The following is an 18,860-nucleotide window of genomic DNA, read 5'->3' on the forward strand; positions in this document are numbered from 1 at the left end:
TGGTGGCAGCAGCAATACACAGCTCATTTCTCTGATAGTGCTTCTCATCAACCACACATAGCCACTTGGATCTCACTCCTGCCACTTCATGCCACTGCATTTGTATTTTATTTCCCATACCGTCTGCTATATGTGTCCCACAGTATTTTTTCAAAAGGAAAGTTGTAGATACAACAACAACAAGATGAATGGGAAAGTGAAGATAAGAAGTTGCATGTGGGTAGAAATTATAATTAAAGCTATAGTCCACATAAGTGTTTTTTTCAGACCTTTTAACTTATACCCCAACCTTTTACATATTTTCTCCTTATAGTGAATATTTTAAAGTTTTTGAGAGCCCTTTCCTGCTGTTTATCTACTTCACTATTACAAGCAAAGCAAAGGTAATTTTGAATGAAAAGAGCATTTTCATGAGAAGATCAGCATAGCACAGACTAAATAGTATCTTGATCTTTAATTAGTAGAGAATATTTTGAATGCCAGTTTAGAAAATTGCAAAGCCCATTAATGAAAACAGTTAGTTGAAGGTGTAATTTTGTGAAGTGTGTGCATTAGAATTGTCAAAACAAAAAATGCTTTGAGCTTCTTTAGATTTTTGTTATCCAAAGGATTGTAGGTATTTCAATTTTCAAGTTATAAAAAAAATTAAGTCTATTTATCAGTGTTTGGCAGATTCTTACCATATCACTTTGGCAGAGGGTGGTATTTAGGGTGAGGTCAATTTTCTTATATGAAATATAACATTCAGAACATTTCTGCAATGTTCATTCCTCTCCTACGTTGGAATGAATCTAGGATTGCAATCCTTGTAAAATCTCCAATCTTATGCTCATGTCCTGTATACCATGTAGTTAAAAGAAAATCGGATTTGTATAAATTAGCAGTATTTTTAATAGTAGAAATGCTAAAATAAAAAATGTAATTATGCCATTCATTTTATTTTATGAATTTTTGTCTTTGATTTTTTCTTTTTTTTTTTTAAACAGGGTCATTTTGGAATTCAGCTTCCTTCAATACTGAGGCTTCATACCTTCATTTTCCTACTTTCCATGGAGAACTTAGTGCAGATGTGTCTTTCTTTTTTAAGACAACAGCTTCATCTGGGGTATTTTTAGAGAACCTGGGGATTACCGATTTTATAAGGATAGAGCTACGCTGTGAGTCTCCTTTTCCTTAGAAGCCTGTGGGATTCTATTTAGTAGTAAATCCTTTCACTAATTGTTAAAGTACTGTGTTTCTACTTTATCAACTAAATCTTTTCATTGTGTCCTTTTGGAAAAAAAATCTATAATATTAGGTTAGCTTTTTTGCAAGAAATAATATTTAACACGATAATTTGGGGAAATAATTGGTATTCTCTGGAACCAATTTAAGAAGAGTTTTAAGTCCAAATAATTAAATTTTTTTTAAAAACTAAATTCTTGGTAAATTATAGAGTTAATTAATTAAATAAACCAGCCGTATAATCTTGTATACGATATAATTTTCGTATACTCTTAGGCCACTATTAGTATCTTAATATCAACTGTGTCTTACATGCTTTTAAAATCAGATAAACTTTGAATCGTTGTAAAAATGAGTTTTACCTAAAATGTCAGAAGCTATTAGTTTTCTTGTTCTGGCCAACTAGCCTTACTCTTCATCAATATGCAAAATTAACTCTGAGGATGAAGTTCTTAAAATCTGGGTTTTTTTCTGAATGTATTTTACGGTCTCATTCCACATTTAGTCTTGACGGATGCTATCATTTCCTTCCATAAGACTTAAGCCATTGCCTTTATATTTTGTGATTGCTACGCCGTGGTGCTATTCCTAAGTGTGTCAAGGGCTCTGCTGTCCACCATGTGGCCTCACTCGAACAATCTTCATATGTAATATTTACAGCTCCAGCAGTAGTGACCTTTTCATTTGATGTGGGCAATGGGCCTTTTGAAATCTCGGTGCAATCACCCACTCATTTCAACGACAACCAGTGGCACCATGTCAGGGTGGAACGGAACATGAAAGAGGCATCTCTTCGAGTGGATCAGCTCTTACCAAAGACGCAGCCTGCTCCCGCCGATGGGCATGTCCTTTTACAGCTCAACAGTCAACTCTTTGTGGGTAAGTTCTGTTGTTAGGCAGTTTGTTACTTAACTGTATGATATAAGTGCAGAGGTGGGCAGAAATGAAATAATACCAACCAATAACAACAACAAGCCATCATTTATTGGGAGCCTATATTCTCAGCTATGCCCGTGTTTGAGCTCGTCCTCTTAACCAACCTGTGAAGTGGGTTAACCCCATTTTACAGATGAACTAACTGAGGTACAATGGCTTGAAATGCCTTGCCTTCAGGAATCTACCTAGTAAATGAGATTTAAATTTGTGTTTGATTCATTCTGAAACCAGGATTCTTTAATATTACAGATTATGGAATTTGTTCCAATTTGGGTTTTGGGGGTTTTGTTTTGTTTTTTGCATTAGTGCTTTTAGTATTTTGTTGGCGGTGTTTATCTTTGTTCTCAGAGGATTTAAGGAGCCCTCCTTGTAATTCCAGCTGATGCCAAACAGGGACCCCTGTCAAAAAACAGGCCAATAGAAGAAAAAAAGAAAAGCAGGAGCAGTTCTTCTGCTGACGTCTCTCATTTTGCCTGTTTTTCAGATACCTTCTGATCATCTACCTCATACTTACATCTAAATGTTCCTTTATTGCCTAAATACATTCACCTGGAATCTATACATTGGATAGTGAAATCCTTCTGGAAGTGTTTGTTTTATTTTTAATCTTTGCTAATTACTGTATGGAACTCATCAACTATTAAGTTCAAGGAATTATTTACTTGATCACTTTTCACATATTTTAGTGTAAATAAGGACACAACAACTCTATAAAGCAGAATAAACTATAAATGATTAGAAATCATATTTCAAGCATTTTTAGGAGTTACGTTTTAGAACAAAATTCAACAGATTCCCATTACATCTTTCATTGCTTAATAATCTTGTTTTATTATTCTCACTGCAAAAGATAAGCCTATTTGTGACTTATTTGACTAAGACAGTTTTGGGATTTCTATTGAATTTATATATTCCTTATTTCTATCATTTATTCTGTCACTCAATAAATATTTAAATGAACAGCTTCTATGAGTAGGGCACTATAATGGACAATCTAATCATAATCCTGGGGCCACTTAACTGCCTTATTTAAGGGCATATAAACAGTAAGGAATACTTGAAATACGTAACTTTTCCTTTAGTAGCATGCTGGAAACTCAGTCAGGAAATTGACATACATATTTCTTGATATACAAAAACTAAGAGATGGCTACATCCAAAGGCATGGCAATTTAAAATCTGTCAGTATTTTGGAAATAGCCTTACTATTCTTGGAAATTGAGAAGGTTGAAACAGTCCTCGAATTTTTCAGTGAAATCTGCTGCAGTTCATCTGAACATGACCTTTCATCCTTTGTGTGACTTTTAACGTCATTGAAATGAAGTCACTATATATTGTGTATGATAAGAATCCTGGCCTTAATTTGATTTCAGGTAGTTGTAACAGAAGTAATATTATTTTATCAGAAGACTGTGTTGGAACAGACTTGAGTCTTTTGCCATCAATCATGTGTTATAATTTTAATAAATATACCTAAGAGATTTCATCTTTATGGAGGCAATTGGTTAGGCTTTTGGCATTCCCATATGTGTTCAAATCCAAGGACTGCCTTATGTGAAAGTTTTATGAATTAAAATCTTTACTCTGGTTAAGTCACATCACTGGAAACTAAGAAGAAAAGGCAGAAAGATCTCTGATAAAAATGTTACATCTACTATTAATAAAAATCCGTTTATACAATTTCCTTCTTTTTACTACAGGTAACTGAGAAAATTGACGTGGTTAGTGTGATGACATTGAAAGGACTCATACTTTTAAAAAGACTTATTAGGGAGAGGCAGGTCACTTGCTATTAAGAGGCCTACAACAGGATCTTCTTTTTATCTTTACCTCTACCACAGGAGTGCACCATTTTCTTAGAAAAGGGCCCCAACCAAGTTAATAAAAATGATTACTTACACAGTAAAATATTTATCAATTTATAACATTACTATCAAACAAATCACAATATTTTTAAAATTTCTAAATGAAAATACTTCATTGGGGGTTAAGTTATAATGTGAAAGGTTACACTGAATTAGTGCAAAGTGGGTAAAAAGTAGTAAAAAAAATAAGTAAAAATTAGAGCTAATTTAATGTAGCACTTATTAAGGTCAAAAAGTAGCTCTCTGCATTCCTGATAGTATGTCTCAGTGGAAGAGACAAGAGGCAGCCAATAAAAGAGTAAATAGTAAGACAAATGGATGTTATTTAAAATATATGTTATTAATATAATACATATTGTGTACATGCATGCATGCCTACATATTTGTATGTGTGTGTGTATGTATGTGTGTATACAACTTCAGATAATGATACATACTATAAAAAGCCAGGCAATGATTTGAGTTGGGGGTCTTTCTGCTTTAAGTGGGGTGGTCAGGGGAGTGCTCCCTGAGGATCTTACATTTGAAGAAAGGCCAGAGGAAGCAGAAGAGGGAAACTGTGAACATCTGAAGACAGAGAATTGGTGGAGGGACCATGCTCAAAGTGGAGGGAAGGAGCTCTAGGAGTCAGGGAGCAGGGAGGAAGCCATCATGGCAGAGGAGAGAATTGATCTGAGGGAAGGCATGGTGTGAATCATGGTCCAGTTATATATTGGGTCTTGTATGACCATGGCAAGGAATCTGGATTTTATTCTAGATCACGCCAGAAGAGTGGCGTGATCTAATGTACATTTTCCACGTCCTCCTTGCTGCTGTGAAGAACATGGTTGGAGGGAATGAGGTAGAAGCAGGCTACAGCGGTGGTCCCTGTGGGAGTTAATGGTGGCAGAGGCTGGAGAGGAGATGGTGAAAACCAGCATTGGGTCATGCTTGAAGTGTCAATGCACACAACTTGTGATGGGTTGGTTGTTGCTGTTAGTGTGTTACTTCTTACCCCTACTAATCTTCTCAAGGACAAGACACTTTGTAGGTTTCTGGGATCCTCACATCATTTCTCAGTTTGTAATTTCAACTGAAGTTAGCATTTCTTGTTTTCTTCCTGTATCCTAATTTGTAGGATGATTCAAGCTGTTCCCTGACCATTCAGTCTGAATTATATACTATAAACCCTATAAACCATACTCCTGCCAGACTGCAAAAGACTACTGCTCCTTCTTGACAGCCAAGAGAAAATGTTTCCTTTCCTCCCTTTCCTTCAATGAGATCCTCCCCACCCCATGATCACACACTCCCAGGAAACCAGGTTTCTTGGTTCATATGTTCTGTGCCAGCACATATTGGATATTGAAGGGACCTTCTCTTGGACACTGTTTCTCGCATATGAATACTTTCCAATATTCTAGAACTAAGTCTGTTCTCAGAGCCATGACTAGCAGTCTCTGCCCTGATTCAACAGAATTGATCTTCTGGTTCAGATTTTAAAGGGTACTTTCATTCCCCTTACTTACAAGTTCAAGAGTTTAATTAGTAGTTCACCCATCCATCTTAAAAATAATTATGGCTAATCAGTATTTTAAGTATGCATAATGGATATCATTTGTTTTGGAGTATCAGGATGTATTAATGAGATAAATGTAACTGTAAAGAGTAAGTGTCTACTATAACTTTTTCTCCTAAAAAAATGTTTAAATCCAGATGATGATATTGATGATGATGATGATGACAACGACGACGATAGTACTTTTAAGTTACATAGAAACACAATCTTTATAAACAAGGGATAAAACTGTAAGACTAAGCTAATGTTAGTTAATCCAAGATAGATTGTGTTAGTATCTCAGCATTTAGTGGCTTTTACCAAAAATGTACCTTCTTCTTTGTAAACAAATTTGGCAGAAAACACTAACACTATTGTGGAATATTTCAAATATCAAATAAAGTTACTTTATAATACTACAAAGATGAAACATAAGAAATTTTTATGATGTAGAACTATGTTTGTTTGAGATATATCTTTAACACTTTTACCTACAAGTAAAATGTTGTGGGTATTTGAATGCATGTTCATTTTGATTTCAGTAATATTCTCCATCTCACTGTGCTACCACAGCCGGGCCTTTGTTGATGATATTTATTGACATTACAATTTTTCAAGGTTAAGGGTTTTGGCGGTCTCTCAGAAGTGACGGGTAGAATGGGATAACATGAAAGCATTGAGTATGTTTTCTCTATTGCTGGCTTCAGTCTCTCCCTTAAAAATCAGTCATAAAGTGTGTCCACATCTCAGAGTGCATCTCTGATGCAAGACTGATGCTTTACCTTCTGAGCAAAATCAGTAAAAATAAATAGAAGGCATGATTAAAAACGTGATTCAGCTGGGCAACAATGATACATGACCACTGACATAGAAAGAAGGAAATGAGAGTTTCAGAGGTGGAATTAGTGTTAGTCTACACCGAAGAAGTATAAAACAGAGGTTTTGAACAATCGCTATGGTTCCAAATATTGGAACAATTATCTTCAGTTAATCTAAACTATAGGATGCCGTGCACTGTGAAGGAGTAATAAAACAATGGACCTCAAACCTTGTATGAAAAAGTGAAAAGAGTTAACATGAATGTACTGTGATAAATACAGTGAGCACCAGCACATTGACTATCTTCTCCCCTTCCCCAAATATCCCAACTATCACATTGCTTTTTGTAACAAAAATGATGATTCACCCTCTAATTCTAGCCCATCTTTCTCCATTCTTGTTCTTAATTATGGTGCAGAGCCTTTCCCGACCTTTTCACATTCTTTCACTTTCTCTTTTTTGTTTGTGGGTGATTTATGACCTGAGTTGAACAGTGCTATTCAAAGGTGCTATTTATTACTTAAAAAAATAAGTTTAGTGGCATGATGTTAATTAGTGTATTAAACATATGCCCTTGACCCTGTTAGAACGAGGACTCACTGTCAAGAGTCACTGCTGTTAGCGTTTCCCCCACAGACTTTCTCCAACCACGGAAATGATGGGGAAAAAAGAATCAATCATTTTTTAAGCTGAAATGTGACAGTGGTCATTTTCTATTTTGGTTTGTAAACTCAGCATTTTTCTTAGAAGCTTCTTAAATTAGCCTTGAATTGATTTTCATTCAACTAGCTCTGCAAATTTTGTTTGCAATCTAAATTCTTTTACTGACAGGCTTTTAAATGGGGCAAACTCCATCTCAGTACTTTGTGACTAGGACCTGAAGGAGAAGTGAGAATTCCTGACATAGACAAAGTCATTTGCATTGCATTTGAATTGCATCAAATCCACAAATATTTATTGAGCTTCTGGAGCAAACAGTTTCTAAATGCCATACACAAAGGTTAATGTTGAACTCTGAGCATATTGGAGCTCTGAAGGTTGGTTCTCACCCTTGCCTCCACATTAGTATCACCCAGGAATCTTTTAGGAAACTGAGCGTACCAGTACAAATTATTTACTGTGAATTTATTTCCTGTGAATGGGCACTTGTATACTTGGAAAGTTGGATACCACAGATATATCCTTGTACTGATCTTTTGGTGAACATATGCTTGTATTTCTGTTGGGTCTGTACCTAACAGTGGTATTACTGGGTCATAAGATGTGCATATGTTAAGCATTAAGAGACACTGCCAAATAGCTATTGACCATTTGGATATCCTTCTTAATGATGTGGCTGTTTTATCTTCTTTTTTCTTAAAAAAAAAAAAAAAGGAGGGGGGCCCTACATGGCTCAGTAGGTTAAGTGTCCAACTCTTGATCTCAGCCCAGGTCTTGATCTTACGGTTGTTAAGTTCAAGCCCTATATTGGGTTCCACCCTGGGCGTGGAATCTACTTAAAAAAAAAAAAAAAGATTTATAAGAATTCTGTATATATTTTGGATTTATTTCAGATAAATTGATTACAAATTTCTTCTCTCTCTCTCTGTGGTTGTATTTTCATATACATAATAGTAGTGTCTAGGAGTTATTAATTATAATGTATTCTAGATTTTGTCTTTTTACTTTTAGTTTACTTTTGATAGGCTAAAAATAGTTATGGGAAGAGAATGTCAAAAAGTTTTACATTTGAATAATTTTTATTTCAATCTGCTTTTCGTTTGTAATAAATATGTTCCCACATCACCAAAGTGCAGTGCAGTGAAAGCCACATTTCTCTTTCGTGTAATCATATCACTTACTTCAATTGTGTTCTCTCCTCCTTGAGATGTCTGTTCCACAATTAGCTTGAGAAGCACTTGGTGTACTTTTGCATGTTTAGTGAGCAAATCTTAGTGACCATTGACTGAAATCAGTATTCACATGGGATCTCTTAAGAGCAGAGAATATGATTTATACCATCAACAGTTCATTTCTTTAAAATATGCCTTAGTAGGTCAAACCAGAGAGGTTTGTGGCCTTGGAATGTGAGAAAACTAAATAGACCCACATTTTTCTACTGTGACTACCACCAGAGCAAATTCTCACCACTGACTTTAGTTCAGCGAACTGTGTCTGCTTTTTCTGTCCTATGACACTGTTGACTACACTCACTTCCTATTTCAACCATAACAGTTCTTTGAACAAGAGGGAGAACAGTCCTCTTCCTCCTGGCTCTCCTAGGGTCATGCTCAGTGAGGAACGTTCTATGGCAAAATCATAGCTGAGGTCCAGTCTCACAGCTTTGTACATTAATGCACCATTTCTACAAGGCTAAGTCTTCCCTCAGGATGGCTGGGTAAACCAGGACTAAAGGTCCAATGCATAATATACAGAAGACCAGTTTTTCCCTTCAACACCCTGACTTGGTCCTGAGCCCCTGCAGGTGTTATCACTTTTCTGTTCCAAGTTGATCAGTGGTCAGGGCCTTAGCTGCCTTTTTCTGTCACAGTACCATAGTCAGGGAGAGCCCCTGTACTCTGTCAGGTAGGTTTTAGAACTTTAAATTTTAAAGGGAAATGTGAGATCATGATTTCTTTTTTTTTTTTCTATGCCCCTGGGAAAATATGCAGTTGTTTCTAATTAATCCTCAGTAAGATTCATGCACAGCACATAAATAATTTGCCATTAAAAAATTAAAGCTCTTCCTGCTCAAAAAAAAAAAAATTGGCATAGGAAAGAGCCAGCTCGTATTTCGTGACAATAGCATCTGTCACTTAGACTCATTGCCTGAGAATCATGAACATGATAAAAGGGTTGGACTCGATCTCTGTTTATCACCTAGCACACCTATTAGGTGCAGATGCCAGTACTGTTACGTAAGTGGACAGATTCAGTTTTATTCCTTCACATAGGAAGGTTGAGTATCAGTTTCACAGGATACCTAGTGTTTGTGAAGTTCCAGAATTCATTATATCTGATATAGCATGGCAGGTAAATTGATAGGAAATTAATTGGAAGACAGTTCCAAACATAATAGCTCAGTGGAAACATCCAGAATCAATTAATCAAACTGCAGCTCATTTTAATTGGACCTACTCTAACCCTGAAAAGTCATTGGAATCTTTAATTAAGCTTTCAAGCTCAATAGTATTTACATTGGCTGTGTTCTTCAGAATAGTTCATCTTAAAGTAAGAAATTTTTAACTTGAAATCTAATGGTAAAGTAAAAATCCTCAACACATGTATCCCATGTATGTTTATGTCTAATTAGACCTTTTTTTCTGATAATTAAAAATATAGTTTAAAACCATTCGATTAGATAAACATTAACTCTTCACAAGTACACAATACAGAAGCCCTGTTTACAAGACTAGGTGTCGATTTTCCTCTCACTATTACAAATAAATGTATTTCATACAGACGATGGTTTTTTTTTTTCTGTTATTATCTCCGTCCTCTGACCTTCTTGTCCACTGAGTACCTATTCCTACCATTAACATCATGTGTTTCCCAGTCTAAATCCATTATTAGACCCTGAGCTCTTTGAGGGCAAGTTCAGTTGCATATAATTCTGTACCCTCTGTGTCAGACACCATCATGCCCAGCGAAGAACTACTAAGTAGAGCTTGCAGAACTGGAATGTTTTTCAAACCAAAAATGATCTAAGAAATAGAAGAAAATGAAAATGATCTTTTTTGACCATATTTTAGTGTGGAGAGAAAGCGACTCCCTTGCAAGAAAAGGCCAACTGTAGATTCTTGTCCTGTTCTGCATCAACTGAATGTGTTTATTTTAATATTTCCTCAGCTGTGTGCCCTGTGGGCTTGTCCCTGGAATTCTCTATGCCTCTAGCTCCTTGTCTAGAACAAAACAAATAAGAATAAGAATAAACAAGCTGGGACAGATGAAAAGGAACTGTATTTAGCTGTTGGACTCCCACATTATCTAGTTATTATGATGTCACTGGCAGAGGGAGTTCAACTCCTAAATCAGAGAAACTTGCTGCTTCAGAGTGTCAAATGCTTAACAGACCATGATTTAACACTACTCTGTCCTATAAACTATATAAATATCATGATTTAAAGTACTATAACACGAAATAAAGGAAATACACCAGGAATCCACCTATAATCCAGACTTCCCAGCACCTAACCCTCCTCCAGAGTTCCCGGGCCAAAGCTATAAGCAAAGCTATGGGATTCTTTTTTTTTTTTTATAAATTTATTTTTTATTGGTGTTCAATTTACCAACATCAGAATAACACCCAGTGCTCATCCCGTCAAGTGCCCCCCTCAGTGCCCGTCACCCATTCACCTCCACCCCCCGCCCTCCTCCCCTTCCACCACCCCTAGTTCGTTTCCCAGAGTTAGGAGTCTTTATGTTCTGTCTCCCTTTCTGATATTTCCCACACATTTCTTCTCCCTTCCCTCATATTCCCTTTCACTATTATTTATATTCCCCAAATGAATGAGAACATATAATGTTTGTCCTTCTCCGATTGACTTATCTCACTCAGCATAATACCCTCCAGTTCCATCCACATCGAAGCAAATGGTGGGTATTTGTCATTTCTAATAGCTGAGTAATATTCCATTGTATACATAGACCACATCTTCTTTATCCATTCATCTTTCGATGGACACTGAGGCTCCTTCCACAGTTTGCCTATTGTGGACATTGCTGCTAGAAACATCGGGGTGCAGGTGTCCCGGCGTTTCATTGCATCTGTATCTTTGGGGTAAATCCCCAGCAGTGCGATTGCTGGGTCGTAGGGCAGGTCTATTTTTAACTCTTTGAGGAACCTCCACACAGTTTTCCAGAGTGGCTGCACCAGTTCACATTCCCACCAACAGTGTAAGAGGGTTCCCTTTTCTCCGCATCCTCTCCAACATTTGTGGTTTCCTGCCTTGTTAATTTTCCCCATTCTCACTGGTGTGAGGTGGTATCTCATTGTGGTTTTGATTTGTATTTCCCTGATGGCAAGTGATGCAGAGCATTTTCTCATGTGCGTGTTGGCCATGTCTATGTCTTCCTCTGTGAGATTTCTGTTCATGTCTTTTGCCCATTTCATGATTTGATTGTTTGTTTCTTTGCTGTTGGGTTTCAGAAGTTCTTTATAGATCTTGGATACTAGCCCTTTATCTGATACGTCATTCGCAAAAATCTTCTCCCATTCTGTAGGTTGTCTTTTAGTTTTGTTGACTGTATCCTTTGCTGTGCAAAAGCTTCTTATCTTGATGAAGTCCCAATAGTTCATTTTTGCTTTTGTTTCTTTTGCCTTCGTGGATGTATCTTGCAAGAAGTTACTGTGGCTGAGTTCAAAAAGGGTGGCCTGTGTTCTCCTCTAGGATTTTGATGGAATCTTGTCTCACATTTAGATCTTTCATCCATTTTGAGTTTATCTTTGTGTCTGGTGAAAGAGAGTGGTCTAGTTTCATTCTTCTGCATGTGGATGTCCAATTTTCCCAGCACCATTTATTGAAGAGACTGTCTTTCTTCCAGTGGATAGTCTTTCCTCCTTTATCAAATATTAGTTGACCATAAAGTTCAGGGTCCACTTCTGGGTTCTCTATTCTGTTCCATTGATCTATGTGTCTGTTTTTGTGCCAGTACCACACTGTCTTGATGACCACAGCTTTGTAGTACAACCTGAAATCTGGCATTGTGATGCCCCCAGATATGGTTTTCTTTTTTTAAATTCCCCTGGCTATTTGGGATCTTTTCTGATTCCACACAAATCTTAAAATAATTTGTTCTAACTCTCTGAAGAAAGTCCATGGTATTTTGATAGGGATTGCATTAAACGTGTAAATTGCCCTGGGTCACATTGACATTTTCACAATATTAATTCTGCCAATCCATGAGCATGGAATATTTTTCCATCTCTTTGTGCATTTCTATACACTAACAATGAGACTGAAGAAAGAGAAATTAAGGAGTCAATCCCATTTACAATTGCACCCAAAAGCATAAGATACCTAGGAATAAACCTAACCAAAGAGATAAAGGATCTATACCCTAAAAACTATAGAACACTTCTGAAAGAAATTGAGGAAGAAGCTATGGGATTCCTTGTCGAGCAGACAAAACTCCAGCAAAGATGCTAGGAGAATTTGGTCAAAGACTTAACTCTGAGTTCTCGACATTCTGTTGAGATGAGTCAGCAGAGTGTGAGAATAAATAGGGAGGTCTGAAACTAAGGTGAGTAGCAGCTTTAATGTGGAAGGAAAAGGAGAAGAGTCCTAAGAATAAGGGGAGAAGAGAGACTTCAAAAATGGGAGGAAACAGAGTAAGTGTAGGAGGAAGGAAACAAGAAGATTATCAGCTATTCTGAGACTCCGGGATGAGCTAGACTCCTTTGTCCTTGGCGTGCCCACATAAACTGGAATTGGAATATATCTGGTTCCATAGCACACTGCATCTGGATTTATAAATAGAAAATATGACTTCACTGTATTTGCTTCACGGAAGAGGCACTAATTATGTCAACTGAAGTAATTTCAATACACAAATTTAAGTATAGTTGTTCGAATGGAGACCCTTATGTCTATGATCTGAATTCTAAATACCATTAGTGCCATGAGTCATGAGTCCAAAATTCTTAAGAATTCTTTTAGTTTTCCCTTCGTGGTATTTTTGTTATCCAAAAATATAGGATTGATCTATTCAGAAACATTCCTTGGGTTTTTTCCTCATTCTCAGGCTTGAGGACCCAAACTACCCTGTGTGGCCAATAGTGTTCCTCTCTCTGAAGCATCAAGCTCCCACTCCTATGGCATCATCCAGTTTAATGAGCCAGTGCATTAACTGATTGTTAATAATCAGTTATTAATGTCAATTGCTGATTAATTAGTATGATTATAAATAGCTACTGCACAGCTATTATGTGTTGGGCACAGTTTTTTGTGCTAGGGTACAGTGTGATTGAAGCAGCCCTTACCAAAGTGTATCTAATGGCGGGACTCTCGTAATATACAAAGTCTGTTGGTAAAATGTAAAACCTGCTAGATGGTGACAAAGGCCTATTTTTAGGGTCTTTCTGGCCAACTCTTGGTTTTGAAAGTTAAAATAAAAACCTGTTTAATCTCTGAGGATAAGGAGATGTTTATTAATGAAGGCTAGATGAGAGCTAGCTAAGTAAAGTGGTAGAGGAGGGAGGAAGCGCGTCCTAGGAAGAGACGGTTTGTACAGAGCAGGTCTCAGATCCTGATGGTGAGGCAGCATCATCTGTTCAGTGGCAGAGCTCCTTTTTCGAGGACCCGTGACCCTCTAATGCACCTGGGTAGAATCATCCAGACTATTTAGAATACTATTTTCCCACTTCAAGTTCTGAGTAGAAATTGAAGGAACACCTTCAATTTATGGTGTTCCTGGACATCGGGTGAAGGCCCTTTTCGAGCTTACATTCTTACTAGGACATTGCTTATAAAATGTGGGGTCGACTGACCACCTGAATAAGATCCACTTGGGAGGTCTGTTGATTGTTTCGATTCATAGCCCCTGTTTCTGGCCCACAGAATCAGTATTTCTTGGAGTGAGGCTGTATTTTTAAGAAGGCTTCCGTGTGACACATTCCTTAAAGTTTAAGAGCCTCTATACCTTACATAGCAGGATCAGATTCCACTCAGACAGTGGAAACCTCCTCAGGGGTGACTTGATAAGACATACTGTCATGTATTATTCCATAAATGCTATATCACTGTCTCTCCGACAAACCCCTTTCCCCCAGTTTATTGAGAATCTTTCCAAGCTTAGGTCAATCCACACTAGACCAGTATTTAGAAAAAATTCTCTGGGAAATATGCCAGACAAAAGTGAATAATCTTAGTTACCATTTTTTTAAAGATTTTATTTATTTATTCATGAGAGACACAGAGAGAGAGAGAGAGAGAGAGAGAGAGAGAGAGATTGAGGCAGAGACACAAGCAGAGGGAGAAGCAGGTTCCATGCAGGGAGCCCGACGTGGGACTCGATCCCGGGTCTCCAGGATCACGCCCTGGGCTTAAGGCAGGTGCTAAACCACTGAGCCATCCGGGCTGCCCAGTACCATGTTTTTGATGGAAGAATAATAACCAAAGACCACATCAGTGCACAGTCGTTAGAAGAACTTAAGGTGTCTTTCATAATTCTCAATAAATTAAAATCATACCAGCATCAGGACCAGGTTTCAATATGAGAAATGGAGCCACACTCACCCCAAATATATGTTGGTTTAAAATTGAAGAAAAAAAAAAAGCTTCTACTTAAGACTGTCAATCCATCTCACTGTTACTTTGCATGAACCTAAGAGCCTTATTTTGTTCTTTGAAAAAAACTCAGAAAAGAAAACCTCTCTGACTTACATTTTAATAAATCCTTTTTAGAAAACCAGTATGAAACAAATTCAACCTTTGGAAAAAACAGAATTCATGTTTTATCTTCTTAGATCTTTTCAATGTTCTGTCACAAATTGCGCTCCCCACATTCTATTGACACATCCAGTTTTGGCCATTCCCAGTAAGGCCAACTTTGGCCGTTCTGTGAGGCCTCCGCTTTGTTTGATCTTTAAATCCTGAATAAAACACCTAGGAACATGTTTCCATTTGTAGTATTTCCCTTCTAGGTGGAACGGCCACCAGACAGAGGGGCTTTCTGGGCTGCATTCGATCTCTGCAGTTGAACGGAATGTCCCTGGACCTGGAAGAAAGAGCTAAGGTGACGCCCGGAGTGGAGCCGGGTTGCAGAGGCCACTGCAGCAGCTATGGAAAATTGTGTCAAAATGGAGGGAAATGCAGAGAAAAGCTCAGTGGCTTCTCTTGTGACTGCACCTTCTCTGCATATACAGGGCCATTCTGTTCGAAGGGTAAGTATGGCTTGGGGTGTCCTAACAGGAAAACTCATCCAATATGAAGAAAACATCCTCCAGTCATTTTCTGGGTGGCTAATTTGAGACAAAAAATGCTTCCATTTCTGATTTTTTTTTTTTTTTTTGCAAATTTCTTGTTTCATGCTAACCCCATTTCATTTCATTGCTATTTGCCTCAAGTCTTTAAAAAATAGTATCTATTAATAATAAATCCTGTAAAGTTTGCTCTAGATGTCTTAAGGTGTTGGCCACTCATTATGCCTTTTTTCCGTCTAATGTTGATGCTCTTAAATGATAAGGCTATCAACAACCTGTCCCACAAGGTGGTTCTCTATTTTAAAATCACTAAAGGCATTATTGTTATTTTTGATGAAGAAAGTCAACTGTGAAAGGAGATTGAGGAAGTGGGGTTTTTTTGTTTTTTGCCAAACAAATATTTTTTCCAAGAATAAAAATAACTTTTTCACTAAATATGCACGTGTAACAAAATAGAGATACTCAGGCATTTTGCTCTATGATGTGGCCAATATCTGTGAAGTAAAATAGTGAAATATTTGTCAGTTTGTCTTGTTCACAGACCTATGTCATGGAAGAAAGAAAGAACTGAGTGCAGTATTAAGTGTTCTGGACGGACTTCTCTGAATACACAAACATTTGTTATGCTTTCATAGTTACTCCTAGAAAACTGCCATCATGTTTAATTCAGTTGCTTTATTTGAGTGTGTCTGGGCTACTGAACCTTTTCCTGTAGGAGGCTCACAAAAATTGCCTCCAAATTGAAGCAACTCCTGCTTTGCAAAGAAATCGTGTGGGATTATTTCATGAAAAGTGGGGGAAAAGTCATCTACTTTTTACTGGAACTAACTTATAATTTCAAGTCAACCTGTGATAATAACTTACACATTGCTGCAATCATTCTAGGAGGCTGTTTACATAAAGTTAACGGGCATCTGGGGGGCTCAATGGTTTTAGTGTCTGACTCTTGATCTCGGCTCAGGTCTTGATCTCAGGGTCATGGGTTCTACATAAAGTTAGAACAAAGACCACTTCTTCCCAAGAAATTGTCTTCACTTTCTGAATCTAAATGATTTCTAGTTCAGCTTGCTAAGTGCAATCAAGAATGCTACTCTGTGGCTAAGTATCATATTGCATATAAAAAGTGTATTATAGATAATAAAAATCATAAAACAAACACACAAAAACATTCTTCAAATACCGAGGGAATGGGGATGTTTCTGTGTTACCCTGTGAACATCATTTACAACTCATGTTTCACAACTGGTCCTTTATAGTAATGGAGAGAAGCAGAGTTCAAGGATCCAGCTCTAATTATCCCTATAATACCCTCCTCATGTTCATATATATATATATATATATATATATATATATATATACATACACACAAACATGTGGGGTGTGTGTGCATGCATATGCATGTGTGTGTAAATTTGGGATATTAATCTCATATAAGCAAAGTACTACACTTTTGTAAAACTAAGAGAGGCTGGATAGTTCCTTATGTGGATCCACTGCTACACAATGCCCACTGCCCTCTTTTATAATAAGGCTGGATTTAGCTTCTTTTTGTAGGGCACAATAAATAGGGGGAAAGTGTTTGGGCAAAAAGGAACGTTTCTGCCCTTGATCCTGGAAGGTAAGATGACTCTTCAAACGTCCTTCCTTCCTATTACAGGAAAACAAGTGTATTCTAGGTACAAAATAATAGATGGGACTAAAAATTTAAATTAAAAAATGGATGATAAGGGAGATAAAAGCCAAAAACTGGTTTATGTCTGAAGTTAGAGAGGACGGCATTATGCTTTCAATTGTAAGGTTAGCTAGTAAGTTAATTATGTGTAATTCTAACATAAAGCCATTTCAAGGACCGTCATAAAAGCTCTATTAATTTTCTGTTATTTAATTCTGGTTTGGGGCTCTTTGTTATATCTATACAATTTGTTATTAATAATTAAATAATATAACTGAAACAAGATCTTTGTATTTAATTTTTTTAACATAAAATGTGTGTATCATTTCAGAGATTTCTGCATATTTTGGATCTGGCTCATCTCTGATTTACAATTTTCAAGAAAATTATTCCTTAAGTAAAAATTCCAGCTCCCACGCTGCTTCATTTCATGGTGATATGAAGCTGAGCAGAGAAATGATCAAATTTAGCTTTCGAACAACACGAGCACCAAGCTTACTGCTTTATGTGAGCTCCTTTTATAAAGAATACCTTTCAGTTATCATTGCCAAAAATGGTGAGTGCTTTTTAGATGAGAGTGAGAGAAAATTGAATTAGAACATTAGATTAGTAATAATATGGATCATTCTCATGTTCTTGCCTTTCAAACTACAAACAAGAAGAGAAGTGTGCCTGTTTTTTTTTGTATTGAGCTTTGTTTTTCAATACTATCCTAGAAATTTAATCTGAAAGGATTACTTAAAATTATTAAAATAGCTTTAGCTTGTTATAATTTTGATGATTTCACACACTCAATGTTAATTTTTTATTTCTATAAAATATTTATCATATTTTAATATTACTTGAAGCTCTTTATGATATTCCATGTCATATCAGTATCAATTTTGTGGTTCATTTTGAAATAAGACGACTATTTGTATATAATAAATATTTCCTACAATTAAAACTAGAGAAATTTTGAGAGGATGTTAACAACCTAGCATTATATATAAGAAAAGGTCCACAAATCTGTTGCTTCTAGTGGTCAGCAATGCAATAGTCATGGGAAATGCTGGCACATCAGTGCAGGGCAATGACTTGTGTGGATTAGGATATGTGTATGCTACAGAAACTTTGTCACAGAAAACCACTTGCTGATGTTTTTTCTCCTCCCTATATTCAGATTAAAGATAAAAATTCTATAGATAAATAATCTGAGTAAGGAAAATAAATGTATAAACTTGAATATATCATTTCAGCTAAAATAAATATGGCTCAAGGGCACTGAACACTAAAATAAAAATAATATCGTTTAATAAGTATATTTACCTTCATTTGTGTACCTTTTGAGCTTGAAGCTTATTTATGCATTAGGATATTTTCTTTGTTAAATTGGAGATACCCTGTGAAATAAATTAATTGGCATTTTGCAGGCAGCTAAGTGAGTAATATTAGTTCTCATGGTAAGTGTGGCTAAAAACCATTCATTTAATCCTAACTTCATTCCAAAGTCTATGACCATGACTACTTGGAAATATTTCTCATCTTTAGTAAAACTGCATTTGCTTATAAAAATTCCATTAATCAATTGCATTTTAGGAGTGACAGGTGTGTTTTTTCAAAGATGAGATTATGGAAACATGTTAATGCAATATTCCACAATAGTTTGGCATTTCATAATATACTAAGGTGTATCTTTTTAAGCTAGAGGCTAGTGTAGAGACCTGCTTACACTTAGCTGCATATTTGACTTGTAGGGGAAAAATTAGATATTTGCAGGAAAGACTGCTTCTTGGCAACATGCTTGGTCTTGATCTGGAAAGTAGTGCAATTTGACATAGAAGCTGACTTCTGGAATTATAAAGAAAAGAAACATCCAAATAAGCTACTGTGAATTTTCCACCAGAAATCAGTAGCTAAAAAAGA

General features: G+C 36.5%; 1 protein-coding gene across 1 annotated transcript in view; it reads left to right on the top strand.

Moving 5' to 3' along the window:
* The window catches only part of CNTNAP4 (contactin associated protein family member 4), a 241,907-nt gene that overhangs the window by 203,889 nt on the left and 19,158 nt on the right, over positions 1 to 18,860 (top strand). The window contains exons 16-19 of the mRNA XM_072818909.1: positions 987 to 1,157; positions 1,885 to 2,103; positions 15,005 to 15,244; positions 17,287 to 17,511. Of these exons, the coding sequence (XP_072675010.1) occupies positions 987 to 1,157; positions 1,885 to 2,103; positions 15,005 to 15,244; positions 17,287 to 17,511 (855 nt within the window). The remainder of the gene's footprint in view (positions 1 to 986; positions 1,158 to 1,884; positions 2,104 to 15,004; positions 15,245 to 17,286; positions 17,512 to 18,860) is intronic.

The sequence above is a fragment of the Canis lupus genome, chromosome 3 (assembly GCF_048164855.1).
Source record: "Canis lupus baileyi chromosome 3, mCanLup2.hap1, whole genome shotgun sequence".
In the NCBI taxonomy this organism is placed as follows: domain Eukaryota; kingdom Metazoa; phylum Chordata; class Mammalia; order Carnivora; family Canidae; genus Canis; species Canis lupus.